The 26264-nt window shown below is 45.6% G+C and overlaps 1 protein-coding gene across 1 annotated transcript in view; it reads right to left on the bottom strand.

Annotated features, from left to right (window-relative positions):
* Positions 1-26264, bottom strand: part of ADAMTS10 (ADAM metallopeptidase with thrombospondin type 1 motif 10) — a 932646-nt gene that overhangs the window by 256585 nt on the left and 649797 nt on the right. Inside the window, exons 11-12 of the mRNA XM_069649542.1 lie at positions 20695-20836; positions 13273-13380 (exon numbers count right to left, since the gene is read on the bottom strand). Of these exons, the coding sequence (XP_069505643.1) occupies positions 13273-13380; positions 20695-20836 (250 nt within the window). The remainder of the gene's footprint in view (positions 1-13272; positions 13381-20694; positions 20837-26264) is intronic.

The following is a 26264-nucleotide window of genomic DNA, read 5'->3' as shown; positions in this document are numbered from 1 at the left end:
AGAGAATCGGGTCTGAGATTGATGTTGAGGCCTGGCAGAATATGTCTGGTAATGTTTCTTTGTGTTTGCTGAATCTGAGTGAAAGGTCTCGACAAATTAAGATTCTCAATCGCGTATATTGGTGTCCAGAAACACTTCATAAAAGAGGCATGACTGATAATGATGATTGTTGAGGATGCGTCCGGGAAGTTGGGTCACTGGAACACATGCTATGGAGCTGTGAGCGTGTCAAAGATTTTTGGAATGAAGTCTGTGATGTGTGTGACAAGGTTTTGGGTGGAGGGTCTGATCTTGATTTTAAGACGGTGATTTTGGGTGATGATTCTGGGTGATGATTCTGGGCTGGGTCCAGGAAATGCACTGCCTGTCTAGGACAGAAAAGTTGATTTACAAATTGAAATATAAGTTGTCTTTATACGAGAAGATCTGGAATGTGTTTAATGATTTATTTTAGTTTTTGTTTTTTGTGTTTTTCTACTACTGTTTTTGTCTGTTGGCATGATATCATTACTGTAATACTTGTAAATAAATAAAAAAATAAAAAAAAAGCCCAGGCAAGCGCAATCTCCCGTGCAGAAGGTCAAATTCCTCACATGCTCCCGAGCCTTAACATGTGAACCACCACCCTACTGAGGGTCTGGTTCGTCATAAAGGTGAAAGTACCAGCTGAGGCCATCTGCATTTCCATGCTGGGAGCCTGGCTTGTGCTGGATGTGCAGGTATAATCCCTGTAGGGCTATGGCCCATTGCAAAAGCTTTGGGTTCTCCTCTTGCATGGCCATTAACCATTGCAGAGGCCTGGTCCATCTGGATCATAAAGTGAGACCCAAAGATGTAAGGTTTCAACTTCCTTATGGCCCATTCGACCGCATACGCCTCTTTTTCTATGACAGCCCATTTCCTTTCCCTTTTTGTCAACCGCCTGCTAATGTAGGCGACAGGTTGCTCTACCCCTTTAGAGTTCAGCTGCGCTAACACTGCTCCAATCCCAAAATCACAGGTGTCTGTCTGGAGAATGAACTCCTGACCATAGTCTGGTGCATTCAGAACTGGGGCCCTGCACAATCCTTCTTTGGCATCTTTTTGGAAGTTACATCATTCAGCGGCATGGCAATGGTCCCATATTCTCTGATGAACGTCTGGCAGTACCCAGTGAGACCTGAAAAGGCTGCTTCTGTGTGGTGGGGATGTCCCACTCCTTCACAGCCTGTAGCTTTGCTGAGAGAGGTTCTCCCTTACCTCCACTGACCAGGTGGCATAGGTAAGTCACGGTACCCTGCGCTATCTGGCGCTTCGTGGCCTTGATAGCCAGGCCTGCATTCTGCAGCAACTGAAGCACTTGTTTAAGGTGGGATACATGATCCTCCCAGGTGTGGCCGAACACAGCTGTGTCATCTAAATAGGCAATACTGAGGTTTTCCAGTCCAGACAAAACCATTCCCTGAAAAGTGGCAGGGGCATTCTTTAATCCAAAGGGCATCACAGTGAACTGATAATGTCCTTCTGGGGTTGAGAATGCTGACCGCTCTCTCGCTCCATCTGTCAAGCCGACCTGCCAATACCCCGCTGTGAGATCAAAAGTACTCATGTACTTGGCAGCGCCGAGCTTTTCAATGAGCTGCTGAGCATCTGTCTTAGTGACAGAATTGAGCCCCCTGTAATCCACACAAAAACAAACTTCAGTTTTCCCACTACTGGTCTTTTTAGGGACCAGTACCACTGGGCTAGCCCAGGGGCTGTGTGATGGCTCTATCACTCCTAAGGACAACATCTTGGAAACATCCTCCTTGATGGTGTCCTTGACCTTATCAGACATTCGGCTTACAGTCTCCAGAGTCCACATCATGGATACACCAATCTGCGTGACCAGGAGTCCGGCAAACTGTCCCAGTAAACAGCGACAATCTGACAATCTGTCCGTTGCTGTTCTGACAGGTCAGTTGCAAGGTTGACACCTTCAACTGACACATCTGTGGCTTCAGTGTGCATGACGTCTGGGAGGGGATCGGTCTCCTCCTCAGTTTCTCCGTCAGTCACTAATGCCATGACCAAGTCATCCCAGCTATAATGGGGTTTTAGCCGTTTGATGTGAAAGACCCTGCACATCTGTTTAAGTCCTTTCACGTCATTTAGATAATTCACCTCACTGACCTTTCCTAGCACCCAGTCAACTTGTTCTGAAGGGCACCGGTTTTGACAGGCTCCATAATCCACACCACTGGCCCAGAGAATAGACTGCCAATGTGGCTTTCTGGTCGTGCCAGTGCTTCAACAGCTCCTGACTGGCCTTTAGATTCTTTGTTGACTGTCCCATGTACTTTGCCATTCTAGACTGAAGGCCGAGCACATAGTCCACCATATCTTGTGACGGGGATGAGGATTTGCTTTCCCATCCCTCCTTCACTAGACTGAGAGGACATCCTACAGGGTTGTCCAAACAGAAGCTCAAAGGGGATAAACCCTAATCCGTTCTGTGGACCTCCCTGTAGGTGAACAGAAGGCATGGCAGGAGAACATCCCATTTTCTCCTCAGGTGCTCTTCCAAGCACCTATCATGCCTTTCTGGGTTTTGTTGAACCACTCAACAAGCCCATTGGTTTGTGGATGGAAGGAGGTAGAGAACCAGTAGGTGACTGCACACTCTTCCCACATAGCTTTCATATAGGCTGATACGAAGTTTGATTCCCTGTCAGAAATGACTCCTTGGGGAATCCAACATGAGATAATATCCCAATCGGAGCCTTCGCAACCACAGGGGCTTTGATGCTCCTCAGAGGGACACCCTCAGGGTATCTTGTGGCGTAGTCCACCATCCCCCGAGATATATCTGTTCCCTGAGCTAGTTTGAGGATCCAAAGGACCCACAATATCCATGCCTATTCTCTCAAAAGGCCACCCAACCAAGGGTATTGGAATTAAGGGGGCATTTGTGGCACCACCTGCCTTGCCAGAAGCTTGACAAGTTGGGCAGGACCGGACAAATTCCTTAAATTTTACACCAAACTGCGGCCAGTAAAAGTGTGCAGACAACCGGTCTGGTGTCTTTGTCACTCCCAAGTGACCCGCTAAAGGAATTTGGTGAGCTAAATTGAAAAGGAACTTACTGTGGCACTGGGGAACCACCAACCTTCTGGTGTCCTAGCCCTCAGAATCCTTTGGTTCATTGTGCAGGAGTACATCCTCCCAGTATACTTTTAACAGTCCAGGGGCCTCACCCTTAGCCTGCTCGTACGCCTGCTTATGCAGACATGCCAGAATGGGACACTCTTTCTGGGCTGTGTAGAAGACAGTCCTATCTGGGCCACCAGCTGATGCAAACTCATCCAGCTTGGGCAGACCCTTCAGATCTGCGCCCACCTGGTCCTGCAGCTCAGGTTCCTGAGCTACCAAGTAAGGTTCTCAGTGTCTACAAGCTCCTCTCCCGTTAAGGCTCTGAGAGCGTTCAATCTGGCATTCTCTTTGGCCCTCAATCGGGTAGCCGCTGCAACAATTTCGGGACCAGGAGGATCATTACCCAACAGATCTGGGCAGGGATGGAGTCTTTCACCGATACAAGGTGCTGGGTCAGCGGAACAGCTGAACTCTACTATCACCCATCAATATACTGGCCTGACTGTACCCACTGCCGGGTGACAGAGGTGATACTAGCAACAGTGTCTCGGACCGCAGCATATTTGGGTCCATTGATGCACACATGCCTGCGATAAGATTTGAGTATTATTGGGAACTGGGATCTCTTCTGGAGATCCGGTACCATTCCCACTCAGTGTAACCAATCAACATTCGGCCACTCCCTGGCCTAGTGGGAAAACCTCCTTTGAGAGGCCCACACTAATGATGGCCTCTTCCACGAGTCCAACATTCACTACGGCTTGCTTGGGTAAACCCTTGCAAGCAGTATCCCCTTTCCTATAGCCCAGCTCCTTACACACGAAACAACCTTTGGGTGGTGAGAAAGCGGGTGTCCCTGTGTTAGGGGTGCCCGCACTCAGTGTACATGGCTGAACTAGAGTTTGGGGGTTTCCCTTAGTTCTTCTGGGGACCTGACTTTAAATAAGATTGGGTTGGACCTTTGTCGTTCCAATCCTTGTTTACTTTTTTGTCCGCTGATTCCCCTTCCGGTTTGGGTGTGCTCGCCTGAGCTTTTTTCTGGACTCGAGTACTCCCAAACCTGTTGGCAGCCTTTGCAAGCTCCCTAGGGTCTGTGATAGTCTTGTCCACAGGATGCTGGTGTAGGTCAACTTCACAATTCTTCAACACATGCTCACACGCAATAAAACTGTGCATCCCTTTAAATGTATCAATTTTGTTACCAGTCACCCACCTGCTCAGACATTTCAACGACAAGTGTGTGGATGCTTCAAGTGTCTGTCCACATTTCTTTCTGAGCTCTCTGAAGCTCTTTTTTCTGGGGTTTTACAGAACTTCCTGGGTAGGGCTGCCTTAATGCTCTCATAAATGGGCCTTTCCTCAGTAGTTAACTGAAGAATTGCATCAGTCCCTGGTGTCGGTAAGTGACTCATTAGGGCTGCACCCCACAGTACCTCATCCACCTCCTGCAGCTGGAATGCCAGCTGGAGCGCTTCAAACCAGTTAAAAATATCCTTCCCCACTTTATAAGCCTGTACTAAATGTTTGGAGATGTGCCGTCTGGGTTTATTCCAGGCTCTCTGGCTTGAGCCACTACTGCTACCTTCGCTAGAGACGGACCTGTTGGCCTCCTTCTCTTCACGTGCCAGCTTGCGCATCTCTATGGTGACCTTGTCCCACTGTTTCTCTTCCTCTAGCGCTAGCCTCTCCTGGAGCAGCTTTCTAGCCGCTACCTCATTAACAGCCAGAACAATTACTGTGCCACTTATAGACTCTGCTGAGGCCTGGAATCTGCGAGATGCCCTCCTGTCCTCACTGACACTCTAGAGTGTGGAGAAACCACACTTGCCCCCTTGGCGGGATGATTGTCGAGATAAACAGCTGCTCATGCAGTGTTTATTGTCATTTTTCCCCTCCGGAAGGTCTTGTCCATTTGGGTACACAGGGCCTAGCCGTCCCCTGGGGTTTTCTCCCCTACCGCCCTCGCTACCCAAGCTTGGAGGCTGGTCAACAACCCAGGTTTATTAATCCTAGTGCTGCGGGAAGTCCCCTCTCGATATAAGACGCGCAGGACATCCTTGGTCATGCGTTTTATAGTCTCCATGTCAAACTCCATGACTATTACTATTATCTAGCAGTGACTAAACGTTGCCTGCAAAAGTACTTTTATCGTTGAGTGACTAAGCTGTGTGCAAGGCTCAAACCGATCCCACCACTGCCAACAATGTGACTGCTTTATTATTACTACAACAGACTGTTCTAGCACACTACAAATGCGACCCACCCTGTAAAGGAACACAGTGGACGGACAGTTTCACGAAGGAAAGGGATGCACTCTGGATAATGACAGGAGGGTAGTTGGTAAAGTAATCAGTCTTACTGTTCAAGGTTATTCGGTTCCAGCACTAAGGGGGCAAAGGGTTGTGATTGTCTCTAGGGGCATTCGGAGAAGGCTCGGGGGGGGGAAGAACCACAATGTACCTGGTGCTGAAGAAGATCTTGGTGCTCGACAGCGTTGAGGCGGTTCCAGGATGTTTTGCAGCCCTTGAGACAGAGTTAGTGGTGGGAGACAGCTGTGGGTATCATGCGGCAGGCAGTTCAGCACGAAATCCTGGTCGAGGCGTCTCGGACGGCTCTTGTGACTGTGGCATGACAACAGTCAGCCGTGCAGCCGGATGCGGTTCGAGGACTCGACTGTCTCAAAAATGTCCTTAAAAGATGGACGCTGGTTGGTGCTTGTGTGGCACTCCTCCTAGCTTCTTCGCAGGGCTCATTTTGTCCTTTCAAGGCGGAAGGCCCAAAGCTCAGGAGAGTGTTTGCAGGCAACAACCTTGTTCTTAGTTCAGATACTCTCCGGCAGTTCCCACCTAGGAAGCTTGCTGGCAGAAGCTAGCAGGACATGCTGTGTGCTGGATGGGTACCAGTTTTGGAGCTGCTGGACGGGTCCTCTGAGTCCAGTATTTCCCACTGTTCCCTGGGAGATGTTTACGGGAGGGATCTTGCTTCCCTCTTGGAACACCTAGCCTTCCTTCACTGGCAGAAGTGTAAGGTAGACTGTACCTTCAGCACGGGTCCAAATGAGTCCTTCTTAATCCTTTCGAAGTCGTCAAAGGATCTGCCAAGTGAGTGGTTCAGCCCTCGCTTAAAGCCAAATGGGCCCCAGTGATTGGTGCAGGCTAAGCCCCCCCTTAATGAACCAATCCAGGGTCCCCACCAACAATCTTCTGTTATGTATGAGGTCAGGACCAGAGTGCTCTCCAACAGGACAGACAAGGGGTGACAACATATACCTAAGTCCCACCCATCTTACTGTCTGTTGTAGATCAAAGTGTCGCTGGTTAACTGAGCCCTCTGTAACTCTTGATTAAAGCACAGGTCTCCCTCGACGTATGTGATGGGAGCAGACTTCCTGTCTCCCCTAAATCGCATCCTTCGTCTCTCTGAAAGGGGTCCGCTCTGCAGGGACACTTACGGTAACTGATGAACTCAGACAGACCATTCACTGCCTTTTATAGAGAGATGGGAAGTAGGTTCAAGCTGACACATTCCATACCAAAGGGGTGTTAGCCCCGCCTTCCTGTTGTCTCTTCCGGCAACCAAGCTTCTTCTCTAGGCTTGCCTTAATTATTCCTCATTAGTATGCACTGCCACCAGCTGGATTAGACAAATTGAAAGCAGATCCATGAGGCCTTTGATATTTTAATTAGTCTGCCCATGGCTGGATGAAGGTGTGCCTTCCCGCTTCTTGAGATGCTTTGATGTACCCATGGCTGTCACATTCCAGCTGAATATGACCGGGGAAGACGGCGCCTCTAGGCTGTCTTTTCCCAGAGTACATGTGACTATGCGTTTTGTGCGGGAAGCACATGAAATGTGTGCAGAATGGCCTCACACATTTCTCAGAGGTTGATCTCCCATCATTCATTTTCATTTATCAAAAATCAGGGCCAGCACACTCTGTGTGCAGATGGTCGAATTCCTCACAGTAAGATAGCTCAGCAGTTTAGGCTCTTGTTGCTATGATCTATGTGGGATCTGCAGGTTAGATGTTCAAATCCCTACAAGGTCCCGAGGTCGAATAAGTGTATACCTTTTCGATTGCGTAATAATTGTATATAGAAATGTTGTATGTAAAGTGCTTTGGGTAAAAGCACTGTTTAAATGACAGATTATCACTATTATGACCTACATATTTTGTCTTCATATTTTGTGAGCCGACTTGCCTTCTTTGCACGTTTTGACCCTTTCCATATTCAAAGCCAAGGAGATGTTAAAATGTAATGCAACAAATATGTATGAAACGACAGAGTGTTGGCACCTACATGTTTTATTTTTTTCCCTTGAAGAGTCTGACTTGTTCTGCACTCTTCCTTGACGTCTCTGGCTCCTTCACATTATCCCACATCTTGCTGCATTATCCATGCTTCAACTGAGGCATCTATTTTCCCCATCACGCTCAAGCAATAGGTTTCTACTTTCACAGTTGCTTTCTGCCCCCAACCCGCTTGCAGCCCGTGTGCCCCTGAATGCCAGAGTTCCTGCAATCTCCACCAACTCTAATTTCTGCCACATTTCAAAGTGCTGCCTTTATCTTTATTTTAATTTCAGACTCCCAGTTCTCTTAATCTCGCTCAATGTGCCTCCCCTGGAGTTTACTCCAAAGCACTTTTTTTTTCTTTTGTCTTTCTGCTTATACGTTTATCCTATGTCTCACTTGTGTCATGTCAGTTCTCCCTACTGCCTCTCTCTTCCCCTGCTGTTTTTGCTTTCCTTGCCGTCTGTTATATTGCCCTTCTGTCCCTCGCCTACCTCTGCAGTCTTTCTTTTAATCTGCCGCAGGCCTCTTTTCGCTGCTGTCTCTTTTTCCCTAGTAATCATTCCATGGCTGTACAGTTGCTCTCTACTCTTAGAGGGCCTGCTCCCCAAACACAAAAAGGGAAAAAGTGGAAATGAAAACAGATCTATAGATGAGACTTAGAATTGGAGATCTCCCGATTGCTTAATGATGCAGTTTAGACTTAGAGATGGAGGTCTCCGATATGGCTCGTACCTCACATTTATGAAGGGGACCCTTATTTATTGGTGATTTTATATCAGTCCCACCATGGGAAACTGCTTTGCAGTTCACTCAAAATTAAGGATATAATATTACAAGCTTCTTATCCAGCAATACATATGTAAAGCTTTAAGCTACACACAACAGTGTAAAAGCTTGACATGTTAATATAATGTTAGTTTAGTAATGAGTAAAGTACACATAACGTGCTAGTAAATGAAATATGGTTCATTTTGCAATATTTAAATAACTAGGTTGTCTTTATAGTATACGCATTAACATTGTAGATGTAGTTGAGCTGGAACATGTTTAGCCTGAGCTTGCTTTAGGCAGAATTTAAAAGTGAACAATTATTTTTACAAAATGAAAGCGGTGTGCCATATTCTAGCTTTCATTTTGGTGTGTTCAATTAAGCTGGAGTGTCTTGTTGAAAGGAATAATTATTGGACAAACATTCGGATTCATCTAATTTCTAATTAGAACTCATGCACACATCGGGGGTCATTACGACCCTGGCGTTAAGGGTTTAACGGCGCCATAAAAGGTGTCGGCGTCATTAAACCCTTAACACCTGATTACGAGGTCCCTTTGCGGGACCCGACCTTAACGGCTGGTTTTACCAGCCGTTAAAGTAGGGTGCCGCAAAGGGACCTCGGTGCTAATTACAGTACCGCAATTTGCGGTACCGTACTTAGCGCCTTCCTGGTTCCCATTGAGCCCTATGGGGCAAAAATGGGAATGGGGAAGGGCCATGGTGAAATGGGGAAATACCGCCCCGCCAACCTTGGAATGGGGCGGTATTTCCCCATTCCACCATGGCGGACTCGTTACAACACTGGCACCAACCATGGTGCTAATAGCGCCATGGTTTAGCGCCGGGGTTGTAATGAGGGGCATCCACTCTCCCTACTCTCTCCCTAGGCTGCGAATGGTGTACCACCTATCTAACAGGGATAGAGAAGAAGCTTGCCCTATCACATCTTCTTTCATACCACTGACTTAAACCAAAGAGTTAAAAAACAATTTAGTATAGGTTATATAAAGCTATTCTAAGGAGGCAAAGTGTCAATTATATCCGTCTCTGTCTTAGTGGTTGTGAGCTGTTCTCACAGCAGGATTTCCACATATATTTTAATTACCATTACTAGGAGGCAGTCACTGCCACTGTAAACCTATCAATTGTTATCAGCGATCAAAATGCTCTCATCAGAGAACAAAAACTAAATCTACTACGGGCTAATATAGCTCTCTAATAAAATGTCGCTGTTCCTGGACATGTCCGGAATTCATTCTATTGAACATTGTCTTCAGCATGAGGTCACTCATGCCCTTTATGGTCGACCAGTTTCGCAAGCGCTTCAAGGCACGGGAGGGAACAAGGGAAAATACAATGGCATTCTTTACAGGCCATGAACAGTAAGGATGTGAAATTAACTATCGTACTCGGCCTGATGACTTTTCAGATAGTGCAAGAGCTAAGACATAGGTAAGGAAGGGAGGGGAAGAGTGGGAAGGAAATGGAAACAGACAGGCGACAACCGTACTAGGCCAGACAACATTTCTGGTAGAGCCGGAGAAAAACAAGAGGTGAGGGAGAGGGGTGTAGAAAGGTAGGGGAGGAACAAAACAAGCGACTTTCATACTAGGCCTGACGACATTTCAGATAGTGCGGGAGGGGGGGATGGGTAGGAAAAAACTAGTAAGGGGAGGGGGAGGAGACAGACGAGGTTGCTATCATACTAGGTCCAGGGACAATTCTGATAGAGTAAGTGCATAGGAGAAAGTAAGGGGAGGAGATAGGAAAAGGGAGAAGGGAAAGAAGGAGAGAACAAAGAGTTAGCAGTCAAAAGAGTGTAGAAGCAAGAGGGGAGAGTGAATACAATTGCAGAAGTCAGTAGTAACACAATGTTGCAAGCCAGGATACAAGATGAAGATGGGAACAGCATGATTCCGAACCACCATGTGTACAAGATGCAAAGGAAGTCCAGCATAAGAGTTGAAAAAGGGTGGCGCACCATGAATGAATGAAGTCCATAAAAACCAAATCCAGCATTGGCCAAAAGAAGGTTATGCTGAAACCAGACTTTCTCAGGACAGACTCCTGCAGAAGTAGGCTTGAGGGTGGTGAGGGGGGAATATGGTAGAATAATCAAGCAAAACAGGCAACACCTGTGTGCGAGAATGGTGGGGGCAAATATTTGTCCAATATTTGTTCCATAATGGTTCGTTTGTGATATCAGGTTCAGTACTAACTGTTGGATAGTGTTTTTGGACCACAGGTCCTCTGAACAACAAGCCCTAGGTGTTTTTCTTCTTTTCTTTTTGTGTCTTGTTGAAAGACATCTTGCTGCAAAGGTGCACTGTTGTTTCTGGAATGCAGAAATATTATTTCTGTTTTCCTGGCTGCTTTTAAAGTCAAAATGTCTGGAATGCAGTCAATGCCAGTGGTTATTGACTGCATGCGGAAGATTCGGATTGAGTGAAAGTCAATAAGGTCTTCCATTTGCTAATAGTACAACCATTTTGTCTTGTCCAGTTTGTATCTCAAGTAAGTAAGCCTGAAAATGAATGGTGCAGAATTACACATGACAGAAACATGGTTATGTACCAGATCATTCCAATCCAATTCTCTATCAGAGGACCTCTGTGGTGGCCTGGCCATTCTAGACCTCTTGCAGTAGGTTGGACATTCTAGAGCCCTTGTGGTGGGTTAACCACTCAAGAACTCTTGTGGTCTGCTGGACATTCTAGAGCTATTGCGGTGGGCTGGACATTCTAGAGCTTTTGTGGTGGACTGGCCATTCTAGAGCTCTTGCAGTGGGCTGGCCATTCTAGAGCTCTTGCAGTGGGCTGGCCATTCTAGAGCTATTGTGGTGGGTTGAACATTCTAGAGCCGTTGCGTTGGCCTGGACATTCTATAGCAATTGAGGTGGGCTGAACATTCTAGAGCCCTTGAGGTTGAATCTCTAAACCAAACTGCGAATATCAAACCGTTCTATTGACAAAACACTGTTCTGAGGCATTACCATGCACACGTAGATATTAATATTTTACAAATATAATTCTGAAATCTCCCAATCACCCAAACTACTGTTACAAGAAAATCATTGTCTGGATTGCAATGAACTAGCAAATGTCTACTAATAGAATTGCCAAAAATCAATCTTAGATACTACTAAATGCCTATGAAACCCAAATAATCGTGTCTAACTCAATAATCATGTCCCCTAACGCAGACTTGGGGTCTATACATTTGCAGATATGTTCATGCCCGCTGTCATTTTCCATTGATCATGTGCCCATCATCTAGAAATATTCTGATCCTCTAGAAATATCCGTAATCCTTCCACTTCCAAAGAGATCAGATATTGATAAAGCTTTAAAGGTTTGGTAGAAATCCGGTCAACCTAATGTCAATGTGTCAGCAATAGGTGAGATCTTGGAAAATACTGACAGACTTCTTTATTGCATGTTTCGGTCTTTGGGAATGAGGTTGATAGTTCATAACCTCACTGAACTGTCTAGAGTGATTGATCTCTCTATTCTGGTTGTTTGATTTGGCACGCAGCACTTGTGACAAACAATCCCAAATAGTGTCTTGTCTCAATGTTGACTCATCGTTTCCAGAGACTAATGCCTGGTTAGTAGTGCTCAAATTACTGACAGTCCTCCTAATGGATTCTTCCAAGGTTCACCATGTATCATTTAATGTCTACATCAGGCAACTCGTGGCGCTAGTGCAGGAATTCAATGACATCAACATGAGCAAAACACCAGATTTATTTTCAGGGATCACTGCTTGCCTTTGCCATGCCAAGGTGTGCTGGACAGGTGGAATTTTGGATAAATGATTCACAGTCATGGCCTGAAGCTTCATCAACATGCATTTACTTTGTGCACATTTCCCCCACATATTTGAGTCTTTTATTTCTCCCTGCACATCAATCACAACTCTATGAACCATGTACATTGAGGGTCTCACGATATGGAAGCAAAGATATACATTCATATCCTAAATCCCAACCTATAAAAACAAGAGATAGCCGTGAACCGGCTTCAATCTGATTTAAACCACTCTAAATGCTTCTGAAGATTCAAATCCAGTTTTGAGCTGCTCTGTTGGATAGGAGTTCTTGCTGACTCAACTAAACTCAAGCGTTTGTCATATCTTTTTGTTTTAATTTAATTTCTTTTGGTTTTGTTTTGGTCTCAGTTTATTGTATATTATATTGTTCTGTTATTAGACCTTTTCACAGCTTGAACCAATACAAATTTGATTTGTACCAATAGGCGTTTATAGTTCAAATTGGCTGCAATTGATTAAAACCAGAAACTAGTCGGTTTAGGCACTTTAAAGCACAGTTCAAATCTCCATGGGAGTCAGCTCTTTGAGGATTCAAACAAGGATTAATGCCTCAAACCATGAGGTGAACTGGGAACTTTAAGGCCCGCCCATCCTTACCTAAACTTACTGACTGTATTGGATGTCTCTGAACTTTCTGCTCGCAACAAGGGCAGATTTTAATGTAACGTCATTTGTTTGAGCAGTACACCAGTCCATGGTGAATATATGACTAAGCGACTGAAGTGCAAGACATTGCCCAAATTGGTCTAAATTGTGAGCTGTCCTCCTCCTGAGATTTCACTCACCGTTGTACCAGCAGTTCAGCAAGTCTGTATTTTGGGAACAATATCCGATTCTGAGTATTTTGCACGTTAGCTATGGAACTCCTTTCACCCTACCTCAGGACATACTGTAACTACCCCCAATTCAGAAGAATGCTCAAGGCGTTGCTATTTGGGTCCCCTCTATTTTGGAGCAGAGGAAGCTGACTGGTTTACCATGTTACCTTAATATTCACAGCAGAATAGAGCACTAAGAGAACATAAGATTTGCACTATATGCGCAGATGTATCGTAGAGTCACAGCCGGTCTTCTCTGGCACGTAGCGTCCTGCTATTCTAAAATAGCTGACCATTCAGTACATACAATGACCATTCATAGATGGGTGCCTATGGATAGAACACCCAGATTGAGGGTGAGGGTGGACTCTCTCATCACAGAGCATTTTAGCATTTGAATCAGGCACTCTGTACAAATTGACGGCAGTGTCTTTGTTCCTTACCCCCTTTTCAATGGAGTTAGTTTGACAGATCGTCCCCTCGGCAGCTGGGATGCTGTTCGTGATGCAACGGTTGCTTTTGCTCAAGCACCATAACTCGCTGCAAACCTCCTAGAAATAAGAAAGAAACGGAAGGGTTTTACTGAAATAGCAACTACCACATGGGGCATGAATAATACCTTAAATTGCACACCAGGAATTCCCCGTGTCTTGATCCCGAGTTCCAGGCCTTGTTTCTCTCCTGTCTGTCAGCCACTAATGTTCTGGTGCCATATCAAGTTTGAGGTTTGATTAATTGGCCTATAATAGCCCAGTGAGTTCACCCTTCATCCATTTAGTGATGTGCAAGTCATCATTTCCATTATTGGTGGATATCAAGCTCTTAATGCAATATTGCCCATCTTTTACACGTAATTTGCATATTTGTAAACACAAAAGTGGCCGAATTGTAGAAACTGGCTGCCTCTCAAGGTCCTGTCTGTTGGAGCTGCCCTATTCGATCAGCTGTTACTCGCTGTCTCATGTGTGGGATTTATGAGGGTGGGCACAGCTAAGAGCAGCTAACCTAATGCATTGGCTGGAGATTCTTACATTGGAGCTTCAGGACAGCGTGGGGACTGGCTGCCAGGATGCCATTTATATTTACATTTGAAAAGAAGGTGGCTCATGATACCATTTTGCAAACCATATGGGAAGTTACTTAACAAAGAGGATGGCTGCCTACCTCCTTATGAGCAAGAAGGAAGAAACACACATGTGCATTATTAAGGCGCCCGTGTTAGTGAATTAAATATGGTTTATTTTGCAATATTTAAGTAACTAGGTTGTCCTTATAGTATAAGCATTGACATTATAAACTTGGTTCAGCTGGCACATTTAGCATAAGCTTGATTTAGGCCGAACTTTAAAGTTAATTATTTTTACAAAAATGAAAGCGTTGTGCCATATTTTAGCTTTCACTTTGGTGTGTTCAATTAGGCTGGAGTGTCTTGTGGAAAGACATCTTGTTGGAAAGGTGCACTGTTGTTTCTGGAATGTAGAACAATTATTTTTTTTTTCCTGTCTGCTTTTAAAGTCACAATGTCTAGAATGCAGTCAATAGCAGTAGTTATTGACGGCATGCCGTACATTCGGATTGGGTGAGAGGAAGTCAATAAGGACTTCCATTTGCTAATAGTACACCCATTTTGTCTTGCTCAATTTTTATCTCAAGTAAAGCCCGAAAATGAATGATGCATCCTTAGAAGGGAATCATAGACTTTAAATAAAATGTATACGTGTTATTATCAATTACTCTTCGTGACAGACACATGGTTATGTACCCGATAATTTCAATCAAATTCTCCAAACCTATCTTTTGTGGCTGCATTTAAAAAGGAATATGGCCATGGAAGAATTGGCGTGGAGGACATACAAATGGATATAGCTCCGCCCCTCTATTTAACTGATGTTTCATGCAACCCGAAACGGCATCAGGGCTGCCTTGCCTTCGAGCGGGCGAAGATGGTGGCCTAGGAAGGAAGAAATGTGGCAAATCTCCACTTTTGTCACTGAGTGGTAGGGGATTCTGATTGGGCCAAGAGTCGGGTGTACGCCTGGCTAATCAGTGGCTGGACCTGTATGTGCGATAGTAGCCTTAAAGTCTGGCAATGCTACGGCCACAGCAATCATGTAACCTTGTTACTGTGCTGTCTAGAATGAACGTCAGTTCACCCCCGAACCCTTGGTTACACTTCACTAAAGAATAGGTCTGTTGCACTTAGAAACTATAAATGCATGTGAGCAAGTGCCTGGCTCAAACTGGAAATGTCTAGGTATGGGTAATAAAGCTTCACCTTCATTAGAGAGGTCTGCACTGAAAGGTCAACTTTATGGCCTGATTTACCATGTTGTTGCCACAGTGCACTGCATTCCCTTATGGCAGATTACCAATAATGCTTTAAGTTCTATGACTTTGGAAACTGCGCCTATATATTCTGACTTTTATACTGGATATTTCAAGAAACCAATCAAGTGGCACAATTATGCCCGATGCACACTGATATTGGGGAGGTGGTTCAAGGCAAGTCCCTGCTGTGAGTCAGGTACTTTCTTTAGTGTAAATTGGATCTGTACATGTGTTAGTAGCCATTTGGGAGTTGTTGGTAATTGTGTCCTTTTCTCCATCAGGGGAGGGTGGGAGTCATCTAATAGATATTGGGTTGAGGGTAAAATATGTGGAGGTGAAGAATCATTATCACCCTGCCAGGGGAGCCAGCCAATGAGATGGCTAGAACGTGGGCTTCAACCACCGGTACAAGACCACGTTGCAAGCCGCCTGATGGCCTGCTCCCCCCGCCGCCATCTTCCTCCCACCCTCTGTCATTTTTTCTTTTTTTCCCCTCCCCCCACCACCCTACTTACCTTATTTCAGCTGCGGCCGGTGTGGCCCCTGCATCCTCTCCTTCCCTTCGCCTCCCGCAGGCAGCCATGGAAAGGGAAGTGGGGCTCCGTGCGGAGCTCCACTTCCCTTTCCATGGTGGCCATCTTGCAAAATGATTTTTCTTCCTACAGCGGGATGCTGCATGCGTCCCTTTGTAGGAAGAAAAATCCTTTTATTTTTAGCACCCCGGGTTACCGCTTTGGCAACCCGGGGTGCTAATGGCCTTCATCCCCTGTTTCAGGGGCTGGAATGGGGGATGACGGCCCGGGGACCTCGTTATCCGAAATCGCTTCGCTCGGGTTGCTACCGGGCCATTATCCCCCATTCCAGTCCCTCGAAGGAGGTGCGGGGGGTGAGCGCCATATTCTAGATCAATGCGTAACTTTCTAGGAGGGAATCTCTGTCAGTATGTTGTTCCATTAGCCCCCCTTTTGTTGACCTCTGGCATGGATGTCAGGGTCTCGTACCCTCTGGTACTACCAAGCTTTATTTTAGACTTTTGTAAAATGGAGACTTCCGCTGAATCATTGTGGAAAGCCTATATGCATTGCACAGCCTTGATGAAGGATAGGAAAATGTTCTTCCTTCGAGTCAGATGTGTGGAAAAGGCAATATTTTACTAGAAGTTGGATGAGGCTATGGCTGCCTTGTCACGATGTTCTGAAACATTTGAATAGCTGAAGCTGTGAATATTGCTAGCCATCAAGGAAACAGATTCTTCAAATCCCCACCCAAATGGTATTCATACACTAAAAGCATTTATGGGGTGGTTATGCATCATGCAACATAAAAAAAAACTGGTGGCAGTCCCTTTCTGTATGTACAAACATTCTTTAAAGCCCGAACTATGCAACATATATAGGAACACCAGAGTGAGAGGAAGGCCCTCAACAGACAAGAGAATGTGGATTTGAGCGGTCTTGTATTGTGAAAGAACATGGTTGGACAGAGGCATTTATGCACTTCACCTCCAAAACATTTTTACGAAGCTTGGCAAAATCTCTGCTTCCTCAGATGTTTGCAAAAATTACCCACCATTAGAGGACAGGGGCATGGGTACAAGAGTATATCACCAAAATTATTGATTTCGTTGGTAATGGAAGCATTACTTAATGCCTAATGAAAGAGAAATCTGATGGGTAACAGTTCAAAGAAATCATCAATAGCCGTCATTGCTGTAGGGTTCCCAGGGAGCGTGCCATCTCTGTGTCTGTTTTTATTGCTTGCAAAGACTTGTCGACTGCCTTGCTGAAAAGGTTTTCCCTGTCAAACAGCATATCCAGTACCCTAGACTGAACGTCCTGGTGGATGTTTGTTGCCTTCAACCAACCTTGTTGACGCACGGACACCCGGTTCCCAATCTGGTAGAAATCTATGTCCGCGATGTTCACTGCCACTGTGATGGCATGGTCCAGGGCCATTTTCCCTTCTTGAAAAAGTTCTAGTGCCTCCACCTTCTTGTCCTCAGGCAGGAAGTCTAGAATAGGACCCAGCTTGTACCATAGTTCCTGGTCATATCGGGACAAAATGGCTAGGGCGTTAGCTGCCTTGATTGTAGAGACTGCTGTATAAATTATCCTCTTGCCCATTGCATCCAGCTTCTTTACCTCCTGGTACCATGGCTGCTGACGATGGATTCGCAGAGCACTTCCTGGCTGCGGCTGAGACCACTGAGTCGGGCGAGGGCTGAGACCTTAAGCACCTGGGTGCTTAATATGGTACCTTGTACTTTTTCTCCAATCTGTCACGCTTGGGCAGGGCCATACTCTGGTTCTTCATGAGCGTCAGACCTTCCTCCCAGATGTCGTCCCGGAAGGGGACTGGTTGAGTTTGAGTAAGGCTATGCAAGGTAGAGGTTGACTTAGAAATAAGTCTTTAGTGGTTCTGTTCCCCTGGATTTCTCTTCACTCTGTTTTACAGTTTCAATAATATTAGTTCCATAGGTTTCTCTTGATCAACAACACAGCTCGTACACAAAACAACTAGGTTGTTAGTCTGTATCTTGGTAGGATACCTGGTGTTCTCTCCTAACAAGTTTTCACTCCTTTTCAATATTTTTGTAACACAGCCTTTTGCTAGTCCTGATGTATCCTTCTCAGGACTTCTTTAGGTGAGGTATTTTACACACTGTTCAACTTTACCATGCTGGTATTAACAGGACTTTCTCATATTAATATTCTTGCAACTTGCATCTGCCTGGTATACTCTCCTGCCGGGGCTTTTCTGTTGTGACTCGAATCAGCCTAGTATATTTTCTTTTCAGGGCTTTTCTCCTCGTATGACTTGAATCTGCCTGGTATATTCTCCTACCAGGGTTTTCCTTACATGTATAATCTTGCAGTTTTAACATGCCTGGTATAATCTCTTGCCAGGGCTTTCCTTATACGTGCACTCTGCAGTTACAAACCTGATAGTCTCATATTTATTCTGTTATGACTTGCATCTGTCTGGTATAGTATCCAGCCAGGGCTCTTCTTATAGGTATGTGGCATACACTTACACACTTGACAGTCTCTTATATTTACTTTGCTCTGTCTCTAAGTGATATTCACTTGCTTGTCCTTTCTTATATATTGAATTCACAGTTATTTGCTTTTGGCATAGTTGCCAATACACCTCGGTGTCCCCTCTTCCCTTGGGTGGACTCACCAGCTCTTGATAGTGTGTGTAGGTTTTCCTGCAGCAAAGCTGTAGCGACGCCTCAGCATTCCACTCCCTTTCACTGCCTCTGTGCCCTAGTTTCTGTCTCTCTCGTGGCTCCCGCTCATCTGTTCAGCATCTCTCCGCACTCAGGTGGTATGGAGGTTGCCTTTCGGTACCTGCAAACACTGAAGCCTTTCTCCTGCTTTCGGCCATTCTCGCATCGTACCGTATCCTGCAGTCAGCTCTCCTCAGACTCTCAATTGGCTCCAGAGATCTCGCACCAGCCCCCAGTCCCTCGGTCAACATAGAGAGGACTAGAGTGCTTTAGCCAGCATCTCTCTATCAGCTGGTCCACCGGGTTTAAATGTCCCGGCTTCAAGAATGTTCCTGTAACAACTACAGAGCAGATTATGCTCTTGGCCTCCATTGATCTTCATTACTTGGCTCATCTTCTTCATCACAGTATTTTCGTATTTACGGAAATGGAACTCATTTCTTAGTAAACCCGTACGCAAAGTCTGGGACAGTGTTCTCAGTGATCTTGAAAGGCAAGTCAGTTTTTGATGACTTGGATCCAGAGAATGGGAAGGTGTTTTCAGGAGTCCTGAAAGGCAAGTCATGTTTTGATGATGTGCATACAGATCCTGTGAAAGTGTTTTCAGTACCCTTCTTAGGTGGGTGAGGGGAGGTATGACAATATACCATTTAGGCATGGGGAATGCAGGGGGTATCATCAAAAGAAAAAAGCAGGATATCATGTCTCATCCGATGTCATGACACCTCCCCGAGGGCTGCCTCCCGCATGTGATTCCCCCCTCATTTAGCCTCCCCCAGGGACAGGATCAGGTAGCGGCTGCCGTCCCCTGGCCACATGGGGAGTGGCCATCGCCAGGATAGAAGTGATGGCACCATTGGATTCATCACAGTACCAAGGATGGGCATCCAGTGCCGAAAAATACCATTTGCTCTGAAATGTATCACTTTTCACGAATGAGGGAAAAACATTAAAGAGCAGAGTGGCAGAGATGCCAGTAAGAGAATTAATTAATAGCACACTGTGAATTAGAGTGCATGATTATAGCCTTATAAGCCAGGGGAATGGGTCATTATCATGGAATAATGGACCACCGACAAGTTATGGCCTGAGGTGAAGCAGTGAGCCATAAAATGGGGAAGGGTAATCATCCCAAGCAATATTGGCCTTACCGAGCTCTATAGGTCTATTAGCACATAGAGGTAATAGCAATACATGTTTTGGAGATTTGGTGGTGAAGGAGAACGTGTTAGTTTACTGAGAACTATAGAAACTGAGCTAGTAAATTAAATGTGGTTTTATTTTGCAGTATTTACATAACAAGGTTTTCTTAATAAATTACGCACTTTAACTGCATATGTAGTTGAACTGGAAGGTGTTTATTATGAGCATGCATTCGGTGTAATGTAAAAGTAAACTGTTTCTCTAGTGTAAAGTGAAAGCATCTTCACTTCCTTTAGCTTTCCCTTTTGTGCATGGAGTGTTGTTGAAAGAAATCTGGGCTGGAAATTTGAAGCCCCCTCCCTCCACCCCCTCTCTGCTTTTGAAATCAGAATTTTCTGAATACAATCAATACTAATAGTTATTGACTGAGCTCCTAAAATTCTGATTCGCTGACAGGTAGTGAATAATGATGATTTCCATGTGCTAATTTAATATATTGACCTGGCTATATTTTAATAGAAAGCATGAGCAATGACTTCAAAGATACTGGAGATATTGTCAAAACCTATGTATCGTGGGTACTGCATGTGATGTCTCACATGCTCACATGGCATTCACTATAAGGGATGACACTCCTGTATTGTTTTTATGAAGCAAGACAATACCTATATAATGAGCAAGAGGGTATCCATAAATCACCAGGTGTTTTAGGTGAGCACATGTCTTGAGGATGCTTAAATGGCAAAGGTATTTATCACCAGTAGTTACTGCCTCTCATGGTGGGATTCTGTGATAGTGTTTGTGCATACAAACATATGAAATCAACGAGGAAGGGCCTTCCAACATGGCTGTCTTTTTGATACACAAAGTTTTAACAATGCTGCCCCTAGATGCATTTGCCAACATTAGAGTTGCGTGACAAGTTGGCTAAAACATATGGGTGCTCTCATAGGTTTCTTTAAAGGCAATTGGGTATGACCCCTAGACAACATTTAAGTATGTTTAAGGAAACTATGCCACACTCCTAACGGCTTATGATTTGGCGAATGTGGTCTAGCATTTAGCAAGCTTTTCTGTTGGACGCTATAGAACGGACATAAACCCGAGTATTAGCACAAAGGCCACCCTCTCATGTCTCAAACAAAGCAGGAAGGCTCTCTACCCCGTATTTACACTGGCGAGATTTAACTCCGTACTGGAAGCGGCACTGCTCGTCTGCATCGTACGCCTGCCCCGGAGCCACGGTTGGGTAGGTGAAGTCCTGCTTGGGAGGTGCATTGTTCAGGCACATTCCTAGACCGGAACTGCGAGGAAAAGAAACACACATGTAAATGCATAGAGAGGATTCATATACCGGTGTACTCTGAGTAGATTATGGGGCTAGACAATAATACCAACTTTACTAAAACATGTGTATATAGCACTTCATGCCCTATTCCTTCTGCTTCTAAGCACTTTAATGATAGGTTAATATTACGGGCAAGTGAGAGATGAATGGATACATAGAGGGAAGAGGGAATTTGTGGAGGAAAGAAGGCACTAGCGCAGGGAAAATTCGGCAAGGTTTAAATGGTTGGGGAAAGAGGGGCAGGTGCAAGGGAACCTAGATTAGTGGATAGAAGAATGGGCAGTGGTTTGGTGGAAGGCACAGCACATGCCATCATTTTCCATTCTGGAGACGCTACTCCAATCCTGATTTAAATTTTGCATTCTGAGACTTGTAGTCCTAGATTTATAAACGGGAAATCCAGGACTACTAGCCGCAGAACACATAGTAAAGAAACAGGATTAAACTAGCACCTCCTGCATGGAATGAAAAAGATTTACATGTCTGGCACAGTGAACAAATGGTGGGAAAGGGGGATTGGTGAAGGTAATAACGGATTTATGGAGCGAAATTTGAAGGGGTGGGAGAGTGGACTACTGAAAATAATATTGCTGTAGTAAAATAAATACTCATCATGAGAGGAGCACATTATTGAAACTAATTAATCGAACCAGATTGCTACTTTTAGGGGAGACTAGTCAAAAGGGTTAAAGAAGAAAACAAATGTATACATTCCATACAGGGCCTTTCCTTATTGTTATATCAGCATTGTTGAGTACAATAGTATCAGTTAGTGTTGGCTTCCACCCTCATTTGAAAAACAAATGCGTGGTGTGGGAGAAAGTCCAAATCATGAATGGATCATCACTGGTAATACCACTTTTGAGTTTTCCCCAACATCACACTTTTGAAGAACACAGTGATCACTGCAAGACCTTAATGCGGTTGTTAAATCCACCAGGGTCAATCCCCCCGTTGCCCATTTAAGATGTAGCTATGAGAGCATCTGAACTCTGACTGCTGATCCAGAGGAAACGATTCCACTTCAGGCAATTACATCTTGTCACAATCACATTTGTGCATTGTCGCTAGATCTAGGTAAGAGAGGGCAAATGTTTTCCACTTTTTCTGGACTTGGGCTTTGATCCCATGGAACCTTTCTAGCAGGTCTTGGGCCTCATGAGTGTGCCGGTGTGTTAACAACATGCTGGAATTACCACATAACAGCACGTTACTGCACCAGCACACTCCAAGTATGCCAGTAGGATGGTGGATTTACTTCCAGCTCTGAGCTGGAGGTATATCTGCCACCCTACCGGCAAAAAAAACACTGGTATTACTGGCCTGGTAATACCGGGTCCAGCAATACCGGCAAATTCCCCATGGAGTCTATCTGACTCCATTGAATGGGAATTTACCTGTGTTTCTGCCAAACATGTAATGAGGCCCATTATATTGAAAGTAAATTGACCCTTCAGCATCGGTGGCTGTACCAGAAACATGAGTCTGGTGGCTCTTCGTGATCATTGCATTTGTGGACTTAAGCAGGCAGGCGAGTGCCTTAAAGTGTCTTCTGAGGATGGAGAAGAAACCCTTGGTGCTTCAGAACAGATGATGAGGGCGTAACATGTACAGGGTGCATGAGAAGGAATACATGGAACTGATTGAACCAATAGAGTGCATAGAACTGAGGGAGTACATGCAACGATTGGAAAGCGTGGAACAAAGAGGGCATGGAATGGACATTGTACAAACATGGTTGGAGTGCATGGACTGGTTGGAGCGAGCTCGATCACAAGCACCTAATGTAAACCACCATATCACATCTCCAAACTTACTCTCTTCTATACACCACCACTCAACTAGAACACAGCGATACTATGAGACATTCAGTATAGCTGTTCTCATACCAACACCTGCCTCATACTCCCCATCATCCTAATTAAACACAGCTGGCTACACACCCGCCAGCCTAGGCATTCCCCTCAGGCCTAACACAGCCAGAATCCGTCTGGATAACACCCTGCCAGAACGAACACATGCTCATGATCTCCCAACCACCACACCTACCGCTAAGAAGCAGCTATCATATGAATACCACACCTGCTGCACACATATCCGGTGCTCACATGCACTTTATGACTCTCTCTCTCTACTGACTTGAACTACGGTTCCCGAGGGCGTTCAACCTACCAGCGCCTTGAGATCATACCAATGGTACATAAGGCGCTATATAAATGCAAAGTAACATAACATAACTACACCTGACCTGGGGCGGAGAGAAGGGATGCTAGTGCAGAACACAATTCTCGACGTGAATGTAAGATTACAACTTCTTCGTGGCAGATGAAAAGCTTGTGAACAAACACAGGCAACAGTCGGTGGTGCAGAAGGCAGGCACCATAGCAAAATGAAGTGGCTTTCGTGATAAGGGCATCTGGTTCCAAAATGAGGGACCACCTCTTATATCCACAGACCTTTGAGACATGAGCTGGCAATTAGTGATACAGACAATATTGGCTACACATTGTCCGTGGCTGGGACATTTGGCCACGTCTGATGCCACAAACAGGTAAAAACAAAACAAAGGTGTCACAAATACTGTTCTTAGAGGCATACAAGGAGACTGGAGCAACAACAGAGTTTGGTGTTTGTAGTTAAGGACATAGTGTGGTGAGAGGGAGGTGGGGAAGGAGGAGAGGGAATGGAATGGATGACTTTGTAGGAGGAGCAGACCAGAGGAGTGGAGGAAAAGAAGTGAAAGTGGGGTGGAGGAAGGAGGAACAAGGAGGAAAATAAATATAAGGAGGGTACATGAAGGGAAAGGAGGAAGACTTGGAGAAATGAGGGTTTGAAGAAGGAAGAGGGAAGGTGGTGGGTGTGGAAATGGATGTCCATTGAAAGCAACACCGCGCAAGTCCAGAGAGCCCATGATTCATAATGATTCATAAATTCAGGTTTAATAATGCACACAAATAATAATAATGGCTTTGAGTGGCATAATACCAGAGCAGTGGAGTCAACGCTGGGAAGCAGCCAGGGTATCAGGCTGAGAGAGTTGGAAGCCCTGCAGTTCTGGGCTCAAAGACTAAAAGGTGGCAAACCTGAGGACTCCAGTATAGCAAAAACGTATATTGACAATAGTTGTAGGGTAGTCTGCAGTCATACTCGGGATTCTGGTAGAATCAGCATACCAACCAGACAACCTAAATAAGATTGGTACAGGGCCAAGAAGGGGTCCACCAGATTCCAAGACAGGAGGGCTCACCAACCCCAATTGCTGCACTGCCCATGGCTATGAGGTTTGGTTGTCTTAAAAACTGCAGCCTGAAAATGATCCAGGGAAGATGAGGAAGAAATAGACAGTCATCAAAAAAACAAGTGACCACTGCCCAGCAGGTCAGTGGGGCACTAGCAGGCACCAGGGGGGAGTTCCTGAACACTTCAGCCATGACTGAGTGACTTTGGTACATCTGTGGAGGCGAGCACAATCTTAAGCATTCCTTTGTGCACCCTCCATAGAGAAGCTGTCTTCTGACCCCTCCTGCCCGGCTAACTACTGCCCTATTTCCACTACTGCTTTTCGGGGCAAACTCTTGGAGAAGTTGGCCATCTCCCAATTGACCCTCCACAATGAATCAGTTGGCTGTCTCCACGACCGCCAATCTGGATTCAGAGCATCTAGAGGCACGGAAACTGCTGTCCTGACCTAAACGACTTTCCCATGTGCAATTGGCCCCTTTCCTCTCCTCCATCTCACTCTCTACCAGTGGTGTCCCTCAAAGTTCTATCCTATTGCTGTGGCTCTTCAGCATCTACCTTGCCCCTCTGTCCCACCTGATCTCCTCCTTCACTCATTTCCAGTGTTATGCTGATGACACTCAGCTCTCTTTCAAGCTTCCCTCCCCTTCCTCCTCTCTGATTCCTGACTGTCTGACTGTTATTCAGGCATGGTGCATGCCTAATGATCTCTGTCTTAATGCCAGGAAGACTGAGCTACTTCTCCTTGGGACCCCTGCTCCCCATTTCCCTCCCACTCTCTGGCTGCCCTCCTTTAGTCCCCTCCCCATCCTGACATGCAAAAAACCTTGGTGCCGTCTTTGACTCCTCTCTCCTTCATTCCACACATCACAGACCTTGCCAAGAAAATCCATTTTAGCTTCACCTGCTCAGAAGCATTCTCCTTTTCCTTACCTCCCCCCAGAAACTCAACACCTCCAGAGCTCTGGTCCTTTTAGGCTTAACTACTGCAATAGCATCTTCCTCAATCTGCCTCTTTCCTCTCTTTGCCCCATTCAACAAATCCAGAATAGGACTGCAAGACTTATCCTTGTCCTCCAGCCCAGGGACTGCTTTTCTCCACCCCTTAAATCTCTCCATTGGCTCCCGGTGGCTGCAAGGATCAAATTCAAGACCCTCTGCATCATCCAGAAGGCCTTCTGGGTCCTGGGACGCCGCTACATCCAACTCTCTCTCCAAATACCTGCCTGCTAGAACCATTTGGTGGTCTAGCTGCAACTCTCTGCAGATCAGATGCTTTTCCAATCAGAGAGTTGAGGGTAGATCTCTCTCTTTGGCAGGTGCCTCCCTCTGGAATGGCCTCCCTGTCCCTCTCAGACTTGAGCCAGACCTTCTTCAGTTCCGGATGTTTCTCAAGGCCCTGCTCTGCTCTACCGCCTAGCCTTTCCCCCTCCCTTGCTAACACCCCTGCCTGGTGGCCTGGCCACCTATGAGTCACACAGAGTAACAGGCCCTCCCTGATCTGTCTACCAGCACACCCCTAAATGGTCATCCCTCCTGAGTCTGGTCCACCCCCTGTCCTCGCACTTAAATGGCGGTCACCCCCTTCATCCCTTGGTACTTGCCCAACCTTTCTTCCCCCAGCACCTGCGTAGCCCCTGTGCCCTTCCTCCCCAGCCCTGCATTTATGCCCCTGCAAGTATTTCCCTTCCCTGACCATCACTACCCTCCCTGCACCCCCACACCACCTCCACCACCTTTCCCCTCCCCCCTTGCACTTCTTGTTACTCCACCTGCACGATCCGAATGTCACAAGGCCTAGCAGGACCAGTATTTGTTGTTTATATCCCATGCTCCCTCCCCATTTTCACCTTATGGCATCTGGAAACACTTTTTGCTGTATAGTGCGCCTTATACATTTTTCAGTAAATTAATAAATACACCTGACTATTAACGGTTACATGTTAGAACGTCGGACTCAGGACTATGGCCCTTGTACTTTCTGTTTCCCTTAGACCTTCTACAGTATTATTTAGAACTGTCTTTCCTCATGCTTACTCCCACTCCACATGAGGCCTCCCTAAATATTGAGACAAGAATCTATGAGATCTTTAACAATGAAAGCTCAGATGTTGAAATCTCCTGTGGCACCTAGAGTAAGTTGA

This window comes from Ambystoma mexicanum, chromosome 1p (assembly GCF_040938575.1).
Source record: "Ambystoma mexicanum isolate Mex_15411 chromosome 1p, UKY_AmexF1_1, whole genome shotgun sequence".
In the NCBI taxonomy this organism is placed as follows: Eukaryota; Metazoa; Chordata; class Amphibia; order Caudata; family Ambystomatidae; genus Ambystoma; species Ambystoma mexicanum.
Note: the sequence above shows the minus strand (reverse complement) of the source record. Positions and strands in the feature narration are given on the sequence as shown.